Source organism: Nilaparvata lugens, chromosome 1, assembly GCF_014356525.2.
Source record: "Nilaparvata lugens isolate BPH chromosome 1, ASM1435652v1, whole genome shotgun sequence".
NCBI classification, from domain to species: Eukaryota; Metazoa; Arthropoda; class Insecta; order Hemiptera; family Delphacidae; genus Nilaparvata; species Nilaparvata lugens.
The window spans coordinates 43,719,799-43,735,649 of record NC_052504.1 but is presented as its reverse complement, the minus strand read 5'-3'; the positions used below and the strand labels follow the sequence as shown (position 1 = coordinate 43,735,649).

Sequence of the window (15,851 nt, the reverse complement as noted above, 5' to 3'; positions counted from 1 at the left end):
ACAAATTATTTTCAAAACTAAAGTTTGTATAGCCATTATTTATTCAAAATAGTACAATGATTGCTTTGAATTACAATGAAGTTGATTGAGTTGAGTATTTTTTAATGCAAAACTGTAGTTTAATTCAGTGAAGTTTTAGAATTATTATCAAAATTCGATTTTTCTATTGATTTCTCAAAAAAAATATATTCTGAAGATTTGTTTTTAGACTATGTATGCTGTTTAATGTTTAAATTCTGCTTGAAATTGTCAGAAACTTGATGAGGGCAATATCCTCAAATTAATTTATCCCAAGTTATAGAAATGAAGAATCAAATCTATTGGGAAGATTATTTTATTGTTATCAAATCTTCCAAAAATTTAAAATTAATCAATGAAAGTACAGTATCTAGTTTAGTATGAATATATTTAGAAGTTGAGCATCTTGGTACCCATCTAGAATTCTAAAATTATTATTATTTTTCTTCTATGAACTCCTTTGTTTCATACTTCCTATTATTTTATTATTATCAGAATTTTGGAGTTTTCATCCTATTCATTAATTTTTAATGTGTTCTTGTTCATCCTATTACAATAATTTTCTCCATAAGAAGGCATAGAATTCCCATCCCATTCGCCAGCTTTCTGAAGCAACAAACTGTATCGGCTCTGTATGATTATTTTTGGAACTGTTCAAGTGCAAGCAACTAAAATAAGCTACAATGTACGGAAAGTATTTGTAGATGAGGAAGAATACATTCGTGACTGGAAAGTATTCAGACAATAAGTCACCCATCATTGACAATCGACCAGCAACACAAGATGATTTATTCGAAACTACCAGAATTGAATAAACTATATTTGTAGAGGGGGGAGTAACGTTCTTGAAATCTAAAATGTTGTTGTTATGAAATGGTATCATAATGGATTTTCCAACATAATGTTTTCATATTTTCCATTATATTCTAACCAACTCCGAAACATGGAGGCTACCTGAAAAAATATCATACATAGTGCAATGATCTTTAATTTTTTTCAGATTTATTATTATTATTTATGAAAACTTGTGCTTGCTGTTGAAGATAGTTGGTACAAAAAATCTTCGCCAAACACAATACAGATTCTTTAAAAAAATCATCTAGAAATAATTTTAATTCAAACATTTCAAGTAATGAATGAATTTAGGCTCCTGAACTATTCTATAAATTTGTAGTAAATTCCAGGTCTGTTTTCTTGATAGTATTGGTTTGTTTTTCCATTCGTTCTGTTTCAATGACTGCTGGCAATAAAACAATGCTTGAAGATGTTATCTATCAACAATCACTTGTTCTTCCTTGTGAATGTATATTGGATTTGTATTTTAATTATAGCAATCTTTTCTCTTTTCATTTACACTGATCTGATTGGGGATTTGAACGTGAACGTGTACAAAAGATGTACACTCACTTCCCAATTACAATGCGCATTATAGCCTACATACAGAGTGTTTCAAAAAAATGTATACACACTTTAAACGTTTAAACTTTAAACACACTTTAACACTTGTAGATTTCCCGCTCTGCAAGGCTAATGTTATATTTCTACGCCAGGTGCTAGCATAATCGTCCCTCTATGTTATATTGTCAGTTGGAATTTGTAATATCAACATGGCGGACGTACGTTTGAGTTTTGAAGAACGTAAGCAGGCTATTAAGTGGTACTGGAAATTTGAGAATGTAAATGAAGTTCAAAGACAAAGTAGAAGGGAGTATGATACAGAATCACCTTCAAGTTTAACAATTACAATTAACAATTACACGCATACGAGACAAATTTGAAGTTTATGGAGCAGTGTGTGATGTGCATAAAGGTCATTCAGGTCGACCTCGAACAGCCTTGAACCTTTTCGATTTGGAGGCACTGTAACTGGTATTAATTACCTGACAATGCTTGCCGATTCCATATTTCCTGCCATTCATGCATTATACGGTAATGATAATTTTTATTTCCAACAAGATGGTGCCCCGCCGCACTATCACAGGGACTTTCGAGCTTACCTGGATCAAAATTTGCCGGGCCAGTGGATAGGACGCAGGGGGCCAATCGAGTTTCCAGCACGCTCTCCAGTCCTTACACCACTGGATTTCTTCTTATGGGGCTCAGTAAAACATGAGGTGTACAAACGTAAATTACGTAACCCAGACATTATTTGGAATGAGATTCAAACCGTGTGTAGAGAAATCTCACTGGACATTTTGATACGACGTAAAAAATCAGCGGTGACTCGTACTCAGAATTGTATTGATGCTGCAGGTCACCAAACAGTATTAAAATTTGCTATTTATGTTTCATCTACATTGGACTTTCAGCTTTCCAATTTCCTGAAATTCAACGTTGCAGAATTGTAAATAAATTTTCTATGGAAGTTCAAAGTGTGTATACATTTTTTTGAAACACTCTGTATATACTGTGGATTGAAAATCGTATGTTCTATAAAAGAGTTAAAATATTAATGTAGTTTGTGTATTGGGTCAATCTGGCTATGTGGTGTTTTTAGGGTTCAGGTAGGATATTAATATCATATTTATAATTTGGAATGTTTTACCTAAGATACAATAGGTTTTACCAATGTTTACAAAGGTACAATAGGTACAATATTAATAGATGGTGTATATATTGTTCGAGAGAAAAATCCTGACCCCAAAAGACCTCTGCAATATCAAACTTTTTCTTATGTCCGAAACATTTCTATAAGAATTGTGAAAAATATCGATATGATGAGACATAAAACTATCAATTTTTAATATTCTTTATTAATCTGTTTATTTGTGGTTTGATGTTCGTGTTAGGTTAATGGTTGCTGAAAACAAGATGGAAGACCCTCTGGGCATCGTTCCGTCGGTTGTCTCCGTCAACGACTTGAAGCCATGGGGGCACTCGGCGCCCCTCCACAACAGTGCAGGTGTGCACAACGCCAACGCCAATGCCAACCACCCCCTCAGCCCATTCTCCTACAACCCCACCCTCAACGAGAAGATCATTCTCTGGTAAGTGACCAGGCACTATCACCAAATAAATATTAACCAACAGAAAACAATTTATGCCACTTCATATTTATTCATTTGGTGAGTTGATTAGTTACTAACAGCATTATTGTGAAGCAAAGTTGTCTACTTGTTGAATATCAGTTTAATGCGGGTGTACAGGAAGTACAAGAATTAACTCATTAAATTTCAATATTCATTTTTTAATTTAGTTTTAATTAGCTACAAAATTTTGTGAAGCAAAGCATATTTAATAGAGATATACGGGAGGTTTTTAATACACTTGGAAATACGTATACAATTTTCTTCTAACAAAAAGTGCATTACTCATGTCGTATCTAAGGCACAATGTCATTTCCAGTTTCTTCATTATCTAGGTCGAAATAGATAATGGTTAATGATGAAACATCACGTTTCCTTCTCATGACAATATAGCATTACTCATTCACGACCAATTTTTCATAAGTAAATTTGACTAGTAAGTTAGGCTACCATCTACAATATTTTATGGAAATGAATATATCTGTAGAAGAGCTTATTAGGCCAGTCAAATGGTCGTTTTTCAGGAAATAGCCCCGAAAGAATTTTTCTTGACGGTTCTATATGTATTTTGGGGCGTTGAATTCGAATCTGAAATTCGCTGACACGCCAGAGGGCGGCTTCACCCCCAAAACCCCCAAAATTTCGGACTTTTTTCATCTGTCCCATTTAATCTCGAAAACCTTGAGTTTCTCAAGAAAAATCATTATCGACAAATTTAAAGATAATAAAATTTCCAATGAATTGAGTGGTCGCGCAGGATTCTACCATTTTTGGTTCCGGAGCCACGAATTTTCAAAAAAGGGGTATTTTTTAAGGGATTTTCAAAATTATGCAAACCTACCACTTCTACCCTATACAACTTGGATATTTTTCTAGTATAGATAAAAAACCACACATCACGTGGAAGAACAATTAATTCTGAACAGGATTCCTTAGGAATTTTCTAATTTAGTAGTGTGGGGAGGGGGAATACACCCAAAAATAGAAAATCATGTCCTACAGCCAAAATTCTCATTATAATACCTTTTCAAGGCCTTCCTAACAAAAAATACATACCGGGTGCTTCAAAAAAATGTATACACACTTTAAACAATCGTAGTTTTACCGCTCTACAAGGCTAATGTTATATTTCTTCGCCAGGTGGCAGCATAATCGTCCCTCTATGTTATATTGTCAGTTGCAATTTGTAATATCAACATGGCGGACGTACGTTTGAGTTTTGAAGAACGTAAGCAGGTTATTAAGTGGTACTGGAAGTTTGAGAATGTAAATGAAGTTCAAAGACAGTGGAGAAGGGAGTATGATACAGAACCACCTTCAAGATTAACAATTACACGCATACGAGACAAATTCGAAGTTCATGGAACAGTGTGTGATGTTCATAAAGGTCTTTCAGGTCGGCCTCGAACAGCTACAAGTGATGAGTCATCAACGGCAGTCTTGGAACTGTTTAAACGGTCTCCTAACAAATCTTCAAGGCAAGGGGCATGTGGAAGTGATGTAAGTGCTAGCAGCGTGCTACACATTCTGAAGAGAGGCAAGTATCGTGTTTACATTCCAAGGCTGGTGCAACAGCTAAATGACGACGATCCAGATCGAAGGTTGCAATTTTGTGAATGGATTCAGGAGATGGTGATACGTGAACCAGGATTTATGGGTAGCATCATTTGGTCGGATGAAGCCCAATTCAAACTTAATGGAACTGTCAATAGTCACAATTGTGTTTACTGGGGTGAAGAAAATCCTCACATTACAATTGAAAAAGCTGTAAATTTGCCTGGTGTAAATGTGTGGTGCGGTTTGTCTTCAAGGGGACTCATTGGACCTTTTCGATTTGAAGGCACTGTAACTGGTATTAATTACCTAACAATGCTTGCTGATTCCATATTTCCTACCATTCGTGCATAATACGGTAATGATGATTTTTATTTTCAACAAGATGGTGGTCCGCCGCACTATCACAGGGACGTACGAGCTTACCTGGATCAAAATTTGCCAGGCCAGTGGATAGGACGCTGGGAGCCAATCGAGTTTCCAGCACGCTCTCCAGACCTTACACCACTGGATTTCTTCTTGTGGGGCACAGTAAAAGATGAGGTGTACAAACGTAAACCATGTAACCTAGACATTCTTTGGAATGAGATTCAAGCAGTGTGTAGAGAAATCTCATTGGACGTTTTGATACGATGTACAGAATCAGTGGTGACTCGTACTCAGAATTGTATTGATGCTGCAGGTCACCAATTTGAACAGTATTAACATTTGTTATTTATGTTTCATTTACATTGGACTTTCAGCTTTCTATTTTCCTGAAATTTAACTTTGTAGAATGGTAAATAAATTTTCTATGAAAGTTCAAAGTGTGTATACATTTTTTTGAAGCACCCGGTATTTTGGCTGAAATCATCTCACGAGGGTTATTTTCCATGAGAATCACCGGTTAGAAATATTTAATTTCAGTATTTCCTAAGGGGGGGGGGGTACGTCATAAGGATATGTCAAGGATCAAAACTTTAAACACTTATAACTTTTGACAGAATGATCAGATCTCCTCGTACTACAGCTCATTCTTCTCAGCTCGTCAAGGCAGTTCAAAATCATGTATCATAACTGGAATTTGTTGAAAAAAATAAAAAAATCCCCTTCTAGTGTATTTTAGCCCATATTTAAATACACAGAAAAACGGCCAATTTCTATATTCAAAACGGTGTATCTCGGTAACCCGAAATGATAAGAAATTGTACTTGGTCTTGATTTGAAGAACAGAATCTCCTCTTTCATGTGAGTTCATGTGGGGGTTTTGTGGGTGAAGCCGCCCTCAGGCGTGTCAGCAAATTTCAGATTCGAATTCAGCGCCCCAAAATACATATAGAACCGTCAAGAAAAATTCTTTCGGGGCTGTTTCCTGAAAAACGACCATTTGACTGGACTATATGCTATTCATGAATATTTGGACAATCATTTCAAACTGGGTAAATTAGAAAACTGAAGAAGTTTTGTGCAATAGCCTGTTTTTTCTTTTCCGATCATTGTATTGTTTGTGCTAACCTAAATGAATAAATAAATGTATGCAATTTAATTGGATAATTATAATTAAATGTCATCTTGCATAATATTGTGAATTAATTAAATGTCTACTAAGATTGATCGCTTGGTTCTATTACAGAAATTCTGATTCATACAATTCAAAATTGTTCGTTTCTTAGCTTTAATTTACTTTTGAATGAAATCAGGCTTATTCTGTTTTTGGTGTTTTATTACCAATATTCACTTTGCAGGGAAGGAGACATAACAACTCTTAGAGTCGATGCCATAGTACATTCAACCAATGAGATGCTGAATGAAAGAAATCCTGTTAGTGAAAGAATATTCGCCAAAGCTGGTCCCAAGCTGAAAGAAGTGCTACGAACTGAAATTATTGGTGAGTACAGTCCTTCATATATTCTACTGTTATAAGTTAGATTATTCAGTTAGGCCTACAAGAAAAATCTGCATAAGTCAGCATAAGTTGGTGGTTATGGGCGAGCAGTATACTGAGAACGAAAAACGAGAGCTGCTTTCGATCGGTGCAGAACCAATAGTTTAAATTGCAGCATCTTTATGAACGAACTTTTTACTATGACTGAACCGTCTGTTACTTACCATCTTGTAATTAGGTTTGTAGGTTTAGGCTTAGATTACGTTTACTTGTGATTACGATTATGATAACTTGACCATATTCTTTGAATATATTTGCAGAATTTCAATCATTGACTTGACAACTGAAATTCATTGATTGATATTTTCTACATGTTACATTATTAAAGAAGTTGGAATCAGAAGATTATTATTTTTTACATGTTACATGAAGCTGGATTCAGAATGGCAGTTATTGTAATCTTCATTATATTGTATTGTAATATAATTATCGTTACAGAGTGCCGGACCGGAGAAGTACAAGTGACTGAAGGCTTCAACCTTCCAGCACGTTACATTCTTCACACTGTAGGTCCCAATTATAACGTGAAATTCCAATCAGCTGCAGAAAATACTCTACACGCTTGCTACAGGTGAACTAAGCTATTTTATTTTTTATTACACATAATCCTGTTGCCTCTGGTTATCAACTTCGATTCATAAAAAATGATTATAATGTTGAGACTGACATAGAAGCAAAACTGCAAACAGATGCGTTCATGCTCTCACTCAATATTTAAGATCCAAAGCCCTGACAAGGAAAGTAAAAATACAAACACACAAAAAATTTGAGAAGCCAGTTGTGTTGTATGGAGCATAAACTAAATGAAGATCTATTGAATATTTGAGAGCGAAAGATTTTGTGAAGTTTATTTGGCCCTATATCTACTAATGGTGAATGGAGAATACGATCAAATCAAGAGCTGCGTGATCGACAACATCCTTCTTTGAACTCCTCCTCCTCGACTTTGAACAAAAGTTTTTTCAACTTGTATCTCAATAACAATTGCAGATACGAACTTCTAACCAGTTTCATCAAACTTCTCAGCCAAATTTCCTACAGAAAAAGTATTTTTACGCCCTCAATCACTCGGCACAAAGCTATCAAATTGTAGACAATTATTCACACTCAAACAAGATAAGTCTCGTTTTTAATTAAAAAATCGAATTTAAACTGAAATTCTGATTCGAGGATTTGAGCTAGACATCTGTATTTGGTCTCATTCGAAAGATAATCAAAAAAGGAAGTTTTTGCGCTATAAAAATTAGTTCGTACCCTGGAAAAAAAATCGAGAAAAATGTGTCTGAAGTTTTCAAAAAAACTTCAAAAATCACTCTTTTTCAACTTTGACCGCTAAAAAATACTACTCAATAATCGACTTTGGCATGTTTCATACCTCAAATCGATGTGAAATTTTGTCTTCTTTTCTACGATGTCCTTAAAATTCACTTAAGACCAATGGTTCTTGAGATATTGACGATTTAATGACTGGAAGTACGCCTACTTGAAAAATATCGAAAAATCGATATCTCGAAAACGAAGGTCGATAGGAGAAAATTTTACTGAACATTTTTTGTTGCAAATTACATGTAGAATCTATGGTAGCCGGGGTTTACACCTTATCTGGGACAACCTGTATATATATAAAAGCGAAATGGCACTCACTCACTGACTGACTCACTCACTCGCAGAACTAACAATCTAACGGACCAAAAACGTTCAAATTTGGTAGGTATGTTCAGTTGGCCCTTTAGAGGCGCACTAAGAAATCTTTTGGCGATATTTTAACTCTAAGGGTGGTTTTTAAGGGTTCGTTCTTTTAGCATGTATATTCTTCTTATTCCAATATCTTAAAATTATTATAATTGGCATCAAGTTGAAGATTGAAATGCATTTATCCAGGACCTCCTAAATACCAATTTATCCAATTAGCCAAAATTAGCGTTTTCTCAGCTTTTCTGCGTTTCCTCACCTTTTTCAATAATAATTGATGGAAATATTTTTAAAAAATCAGTACACAGGTTTAGCTGAGGTGGAAGAATTTTGTTCGCCAATATAGTAACAGGTGTTTTTCGTGACATAAAACTGACAATCATAATACGTTCAAATTCGGTACAGAGGTTCCGCTGAGGTCTACATGCAGGCGAGCGAAGCGAGCCCGCTGATCTCATTTTTGGACGATCCAGTCGGGGGTCCAGGGGGCGGAGCCCCCTGGCTAGACGGATATGGCGAGCGAAGCGAGCCTGACGGCTAGTTTACAATAAAAATGAGTTGTAAAATCCCATAATTAAAACATCTAATTTTAACAGATAGAACAGATAAGCTCGTCTCCTTCAAAGTATATTCTCAGTGAAATCATGTATCATCAATATGAAGATTACTAGCATTGTTTATTCAACATGTACAAACTAAGAAAGAGGCATTGAATCAGCGTTGCTGTGGTGTCCAACTCTTGGTAGGTTAGTCGGATAATACATTGCTAACACGAATAAATGCCTATTCATTTTCTTTTGTTGTTGTTGTAGGAATGTACTTTTAGAAGCTAGAGAAAGAAAGCTGAACTCTCTAGGTCTTTGTGTGATAAACTCTGTCCGCCGAAACTTCCCACCAGATGAAGGTGCCCACATTGCTTTAAGTAAGTGTTTTGTAATTCATTCTATAGTTAATATCATGCTGATAATATCTCACTTCATATCTTGGTTTATCGTTAAACTTAGATGGTGTATCAATGGAATGTTCCATCTTCTCATTAACACAAACCTTGAGTGCTCATTAGAATAGAATTATCATCCAGTACTCGAATTGACAAGATTATTATATTCTAAACTCCACTATAATTTATCAACCTATAACCATCTACAGTGAAACCTCGTTCATCCAGTTTTGATGGATCAGAATCATGGCCGATGAGCGAATTACCAGATGAACCGTTTTTTGAGAGAAAGTGATGAATAAGAACCTTTAGTTTTTTCAATACTGCACCCGCAATTTTCCGAAACTCTGCAGGGTCAAAAGCCTCACCTCTCCCAAGAAGTTTTGCCTGAATGGCCGCCCTTCTTTGAGCTGTGGTGAGTTTTGGCCTCTCCACCCACAAACTCGTGACCTGCTTGAGTTCCACTCCTGGCTTTTTTGTAGGTCCTTCCGCTGAAGGAGGGGTCGCCAAATTGCCTCTAGGGCATCTGGTCACCCTCGACTCGTCCTCTTGACCTACATTAATTGTACCTGGAGTTTTACCCATCTCTGGTCTCTTGGGTTTTTCTTTTCGCCCCTCCGAAACTGCCCTGATGGGGCAGATCCCGAGGGTTTGAAGGGAAGGCAACTTCTGGAGTTATTAAAACAGTCATGCTATTCAGAATGTTGCAAATTGCGTAGTACTTCTACTACACTATTTATGATATTTTATCTAAGAATTCACTGTACAATAAAACCTTTGTCAATGTTGATAATTTAAAAACAGTTGGTTCCTCTAAGAGACTCCTTGCTGAACCTTACCTTCTCTTTTATTGGGGTATGAATAAGGTTTCACTCATTCTTTTTGATGGTGGTAATCTGAAATAAGAAGCAGCCTTCGATGTTACTCCATTTCAAGTTGAAAGCTTATTGGACCACAGTAAATTTCATTAGAGAAGCAAAATAACAGATAGGCCTAACTGGAATACATTTTTTATGAGAAAAATGTTGTTCTTTTCTTTTGACTTGAACAGTTCAACACCTCAGTGGTATTGGGATCCGTTTTTTGTGAGAAAGTGTGAAAATATACACTCTATTCTAAAAATATGAAGATGTCATTTTTGTAGAATTACCAAGTCCAAACATTTTTCAATTTCAAAAATGTATTTGTGCTCACATTATTGAACTCTCAAAAGATGTGAGTGTCTCTCTCTCCTTATCTACGAAAATCGAAGATGGTCGTGGGCACTTGGTTCATTAGAGCGTCCAAGTATAATGTAGTAACATCTCCATGGAGTCAAATCTGCAAAAAACTTAGTAAATCAATCTGAAAAACAATTGAATTCAAATTTGAAAACATCAATGCAATCTTCTGTTGGCTTCTGATTGGCTCTCATCTCCTTTTGAAGTGGATTCATCTTGACACATGGATCTTCTCGCATTTGAAAAAATCAAGAATGTCTCTTACTTCCTTTAGATTTTCAAATCAAGTATTATTCAATGACAGCTGCTTATTCGCTATCATACAAAGAAAAAACCTAATAGATTATTGAATACGATCCAATCACATACGTTTTTTTAGTAAATGAACACTTTTTCATTCTATACTAGCTGGCCCGGCGAACTTCGTACCGCCTAATAGTTTAATGCATCTCATGACAAACTTTAGCTGAATGCATACCTGAGGAGGCGCGATGCGGCATTTTATTTATATAGATAATTTTCCAACTACAAAATAAATAATTTACTAAAAATCAATCAATTCTGAACACCGAAGACAGCACAATTGTTCGAAACAAAGCAATGTCTTTAGAGCATGTAAGTCTTTAACCTGAGGCCGCACTGCTGGATGGTTACACACAGAACAGACATTTTGTTTTTAGTCGGGGCGTTTAGAATAAAATACATGGGCGGTTATGGATCAGCACACACTCTTGTCTACTATCTACCGACGGCTGTTGTATGACGTAATGATTATAACAGCTGATTTTTATCTGGCCAGCACACAAATCTTCTCCCATAAGGATTACATGTAAACTTTGAAGGACCGTAGGAAAAAATCCTAGAGTCTGATTATAAATTTGATAGGCCATAAACCTGGTCCTGAACATAACGAACACAATTAAAAAAATCATCAAATTCGGTGGACACATAAAAAAGTTATTGAATGTCAAAATTTGAGCCTCGATTTTTATTTATATAGATGAAACAATAACAGCTTTTCAAACCTAACCTGTCGCAATAATTATTTGTTAGGAACAGTACGCCGTTTCCTGGAGCAGCAGATTGGTGGTGGCAGCGGAGTGGAGACAGTGGTGTTAGTGGTGGAGAGCTGTGACGCGGGCATCTACGAGGTGTTGCTGCCCCTCTACTTCCCGCGGTCGGTGGGCGAGGAGCGGATGGCTCTGCTGCAGCTGCCCAGTGCAGGGGTGGGGGGCCCCGACGGCGAACCCCTGCATCCTGACCGCCAGATCCGCATCATCGACAACCCCCAGCACCAACACCATAGTGTCGGTCAGTCTCTTTTACACAATGAGCGAATTGCTTAATCTAGTTTTAACTATTGCACTATGAACTAAACAAACTATAATAAAACCTACTATAGAATATACATTATACCATAGAGAAAATATAGCATAAAAAGATATCCCATGGTATAGGTCGTTTATGTTCCAAATTTCATGCCGATTTTTTGTTAATTCAAACGTTTTACTGTCGACTACTGTCTATTATTACTGCTTTGGCCAGGTGAGAGTGTTAGTCCAGGTGACAGGTAACAGTGTCACAGTAGCTGAAGTGAGGCATTACAGGCGTCTTGAGAAGCATAATTTTGACATAATGAGGAAGAAACAAGGCAAATCTTTTCAAGCTGTGAATGCAACTCACACTGATTAATCATTACAATATTACAGATGTCTTCATAAGCAACTATGTGAAGTATTGTGACTGAACGTGTCTGATCATGTCTTGTCTTGACCAACTGGTGTGCGCCTAGCCTAAGAACGGCACAGAATTAGAGACTACCAGCGTCATATAGCTTCACGAAAAAGGACTATCGGCTTGAGATAACATTGCAAAATTGGAACATATCTACGCCCTATTCCATGGGATATCTTCTTGAGCTATCTTTTCTCTATGATTATACTATAGACATCATACATTATAGTATTTATGTACTATAATATATTATTATACACTAAACTTCATATTACATAAACTTCATAGTGCCGATTGCAGGCATGTGTCCTGACCCAGAAAATTCCAAGGTTGAGCTGGAATACAGTGATAGGGTTAGTATCAAGTTGTTTTAGGGTTAGTTTTCAATCAGGGTGAGATTGTTTGCAAAAGTGTATTTGCTCGCATTCACAGCTTGAAAAGATTTGCCTTGTTTCTTCCTCATTATGTCAAAATTATGCTTCTCAAGACGTCTGTAATGCCTCACTTCAGCTACTGTGACACTGTTAAGAACGACGTGACTGTTGTGCTCTCAATTCAGCGTCCACTAAACTATTGTATGATTTTTTCTCGATGCGAGACGATTCGATCATATCACACCCTTATCCGTAGGGTATATTTGAGAAATCATTCACAGTCACAGTTTGTAGGCTGCTCCTGCCATGGGTGATTCAGGCCATTGATGATGGACTTGCTCGCTTCGGGGCGGAGGTAAGGCGGGTCTGCGGGGGTAGCGTGTGGGTGGCGTTTGCAACTTGATTGGTTGGCTGTATGAATTTTGTGTGAATGATATAATAATTCCTCTAAAAATATAAATCAATATTGTTTCCTTGATTATTCCGTTCAAGTATGTAATTTTGGTGCTCTTATAAAAAATTACTATTTAGATAGTTGAATTATTGTCATTGGTTTTTTTTTATAAGTGTAGATTAGCAGAATACTAAGTATTTTTTCAGTTATTGGATTATTTAGGCCTAAATGCAGATTGATTGTTCTGTTTTAACTATGTTTTATTTGTAGTACTACTTATATTAATCATTGCCTTTTTATTTATTGCAGTAATTTACTATATACTTTATTGTATTCTGTAATGTCAAGGTTAAGTGGTAGAGAGGACTATAAAGTTCTAACTCCGTCAAATAATGAATGTTTTCATTTCATTAAACTATTATACAGTACAGTAGACTTCCTCTGGTTTGACTTAGTTTGGATTGGTGTGCTTGGTTAGTCCAGTCTCCAGATGGATGATTCACAAAACAATAGATTTCTTTGAATTTTCAAGATTTATCATGCGTTTTTGTGTGAATGCATGCAACTTCCTATAATGAACTCTCATTTTTGATGTGCAATGTTTGTGTATCTGTGACCACCCAATGTGGTTCACATTATGGACAGAAACAATCATAATAACAATTTTTTACTTCCGGTTAAGTATTATCCGTATTTATATAAAATATGTGTTGAAAAATGAAATTATAATTTTTCATAAATTGTAAACAAGAAGATAGTTGAAGATAGAGACTGAAATCCAATTAATATGTCATTCGATGTTGTAAAAAGAATATTTAATAATGAAATGTTCTAGAAAGAATAAAATAATGTTATTTGTTGATTTTGATCAATCATTCAATAGTAATCAATTCAATAGGGCTACTTTAAAGTTTGATAATAAATACGATTAGTTTACCCATTTCGATTCAAGTCCAATCCTTGTTTCTCATGAGGCGTGACCGCGTGAGGTGCCCTCTATATTTAGACTAGCAAGTAACCCGTGCTCCGCAAGGATCAAGTTAAAAACTTTACAAACTGAAAACTTGGCCTACTAAAATCTTTAGAATTTAAAATGAAGAATCTATATGCAAATTTATAATTTCAAGTTAATCAGTCCAGTAGTGCAGACGTGATGATGTGTGTTTTTCCTATCCCATACGTGTGTAAGCCAATTCTTTTCTTTATTATATTATAGATATCGCCACAAGAAAGGTCACTCCCTAAATAATCTTGATAGCCAAGGAGTGACACCAAACAGCATGCAAAGTATCTCTACAAATGCATAAATCTTTCAAATCTTTATTCAACAAAATAAACAATCAAATGCATCCCAAATGGTCGTCATATGTGGAGAATGCTCTCTCTAGGGATACAAATCTCTCTGTTCATCAGGTTGCATAATATTATCATTACATTAAACTTATTTTTGAGATTCTCATTTAAAATATTAAATTTTTATCCTCCACTCTACATTGAATTTAGTACATTCTCAATTCATAAATTATCAACTGAATATAACATTAAAAGGATCCACTAGTAAAAAGATTATTATCTAGACTTGAACGTCCAGAGTTCATAATATTCACACATTATCATCTTTCATTATTATTCATCTCTTTTTGTCATGGTTTCTAGATTTATTACGACAAAATGTAGCCTGTGTTAGTAGGTTACTTGAATCAAAACACAGAAATTATTACGACATTTTGACTTGTAAACAAAGCGTAAATCGTCACTCGTGAAAAGTAAATTTCCACTTTTGAACCAGCTTTCATCAATTTGACAATCTTGGTTCAAACTTACCCCTTATTTGGATTCTATCTAGAGCATGGAACCATATAATTTTTATAACAGTTCAGCCTCAAAGATAATATTGTTTTCATTTTTACTTCTCTGATGTAATTAAATGACGTAGCTTTGTATTATCTTCACCAAAAGCAAACAAAACAGACGTTAATCGTTTTATATCATAAGTGCCGAATTGTAAATATGTTTAGTAAAAAAAGAAAGATACTATAAATAGTATCTCTTGCCATCACTTAACGTGCTTATTATTAACTAGCAGGTAACCCGTGCTTCGCAAGGGTCTATTTTAAAACTTGACGTAATGAAATCCAGAAGAATTGAAAATAGGCCTATAAGAATCCTCGGTTGATTAAGAATTTATAAGCTGCATTTCAAGTAAATCAGTCCAGTAGTTCAGACGTGATGATGCGTCAAACATAATTTCCCTATCCTCTACACGTGTATACGTCTTTAAGCCAGTTCTTTCCTCTATTATAGTATAGAAGATGATAGATAGATGGATATATCATCCATTTATCTATCATCTTCTATACTATAATAAAGGAAATGAATGAGAATAAATTTTGAAAGGTTTGAGATATCACTGTGCGGTTTTCACCATACCTTTTCTCTGGAAATCCTATCATATGACTACCTTTCAATTAAAAAAAGAAGTTGAATTCAAAGTGGTGGTTCCAAAATGGCGGAAAAAATTTGGGTGTGACGGAAAACCTGTTTTTATCATTCGAAAAGGATCCCTAATCTTACCTATCTTCTAATTACCCTTTCAAGAGAAATGTTCTGAACTGAAAACTTGATGTAATCAAATATTGAAGAATTTAAAATAGGATTGTAACCATCCCCGGTTAAGCAAGAATCTATATGCAAAATTTCAAGTTAATCAGTCCAGTAGTTCAGACGTGATGATGCGTCAAACATAATTTTCCTATACTACTTTACACCTGTATACCTGTATAATAATATTTTTTAATTCCACCATATGATTTGGTGATTTTTTATGAAATCGTATGTACTATTAATGAATTTTGAACATTAATTATGAAAAATCTAGAAGGAAAATTGAAATTTGGGCTTCCAGGTGCACGAGATTGATATTTTTAGAATCTATGTTCAAAATTTGGAGATCTTAATCATTCTCGTTTTTCCAG

The 15,851-nt window shown here is 35.3% G+C and overlaps 1 protein-coding gene across 2 annotated transcripts in view; it reads left to right on the top strand.

Annotated features, from left to right (window-relative positions):
- The window catches only part of LOC111055350 (protein GDAP2 homolog), a 98,661-nt gene that overhangs the window by 3,806 nt on the left and 79,004 nt on the right, over window positions 1-15,851 (top strand). For both annotated transcript variants that reach the window (XM_039434520.1, XM_039434525.1), the window contains exons 3-7: window positions 2,808-3,005; window positions 6,323-6,465; window positions 6,961-7,093; window positions 9,027-9,136; window positions 11,428-11,685. In XM_039434520.1, the coding sequence (XP_039290454.1) occupies window positions 2,812-3,005; window positions 6,323-6,465; window positions 6,961-7,093; window positions 9,027-9,136; window positions 11,428-11,685 (838 nt within the window). In that variant the 5' untranslated portion in view covers window positions 2,808-2,811. The remainder of the gene's footprint in view (window positions 1-2,807; window positions 3,006-6,322; window positions 6,466-6,960; window positions 7,094-9,026; window positions 9,137-11,427; window positions 11,686-15,851) is intronic.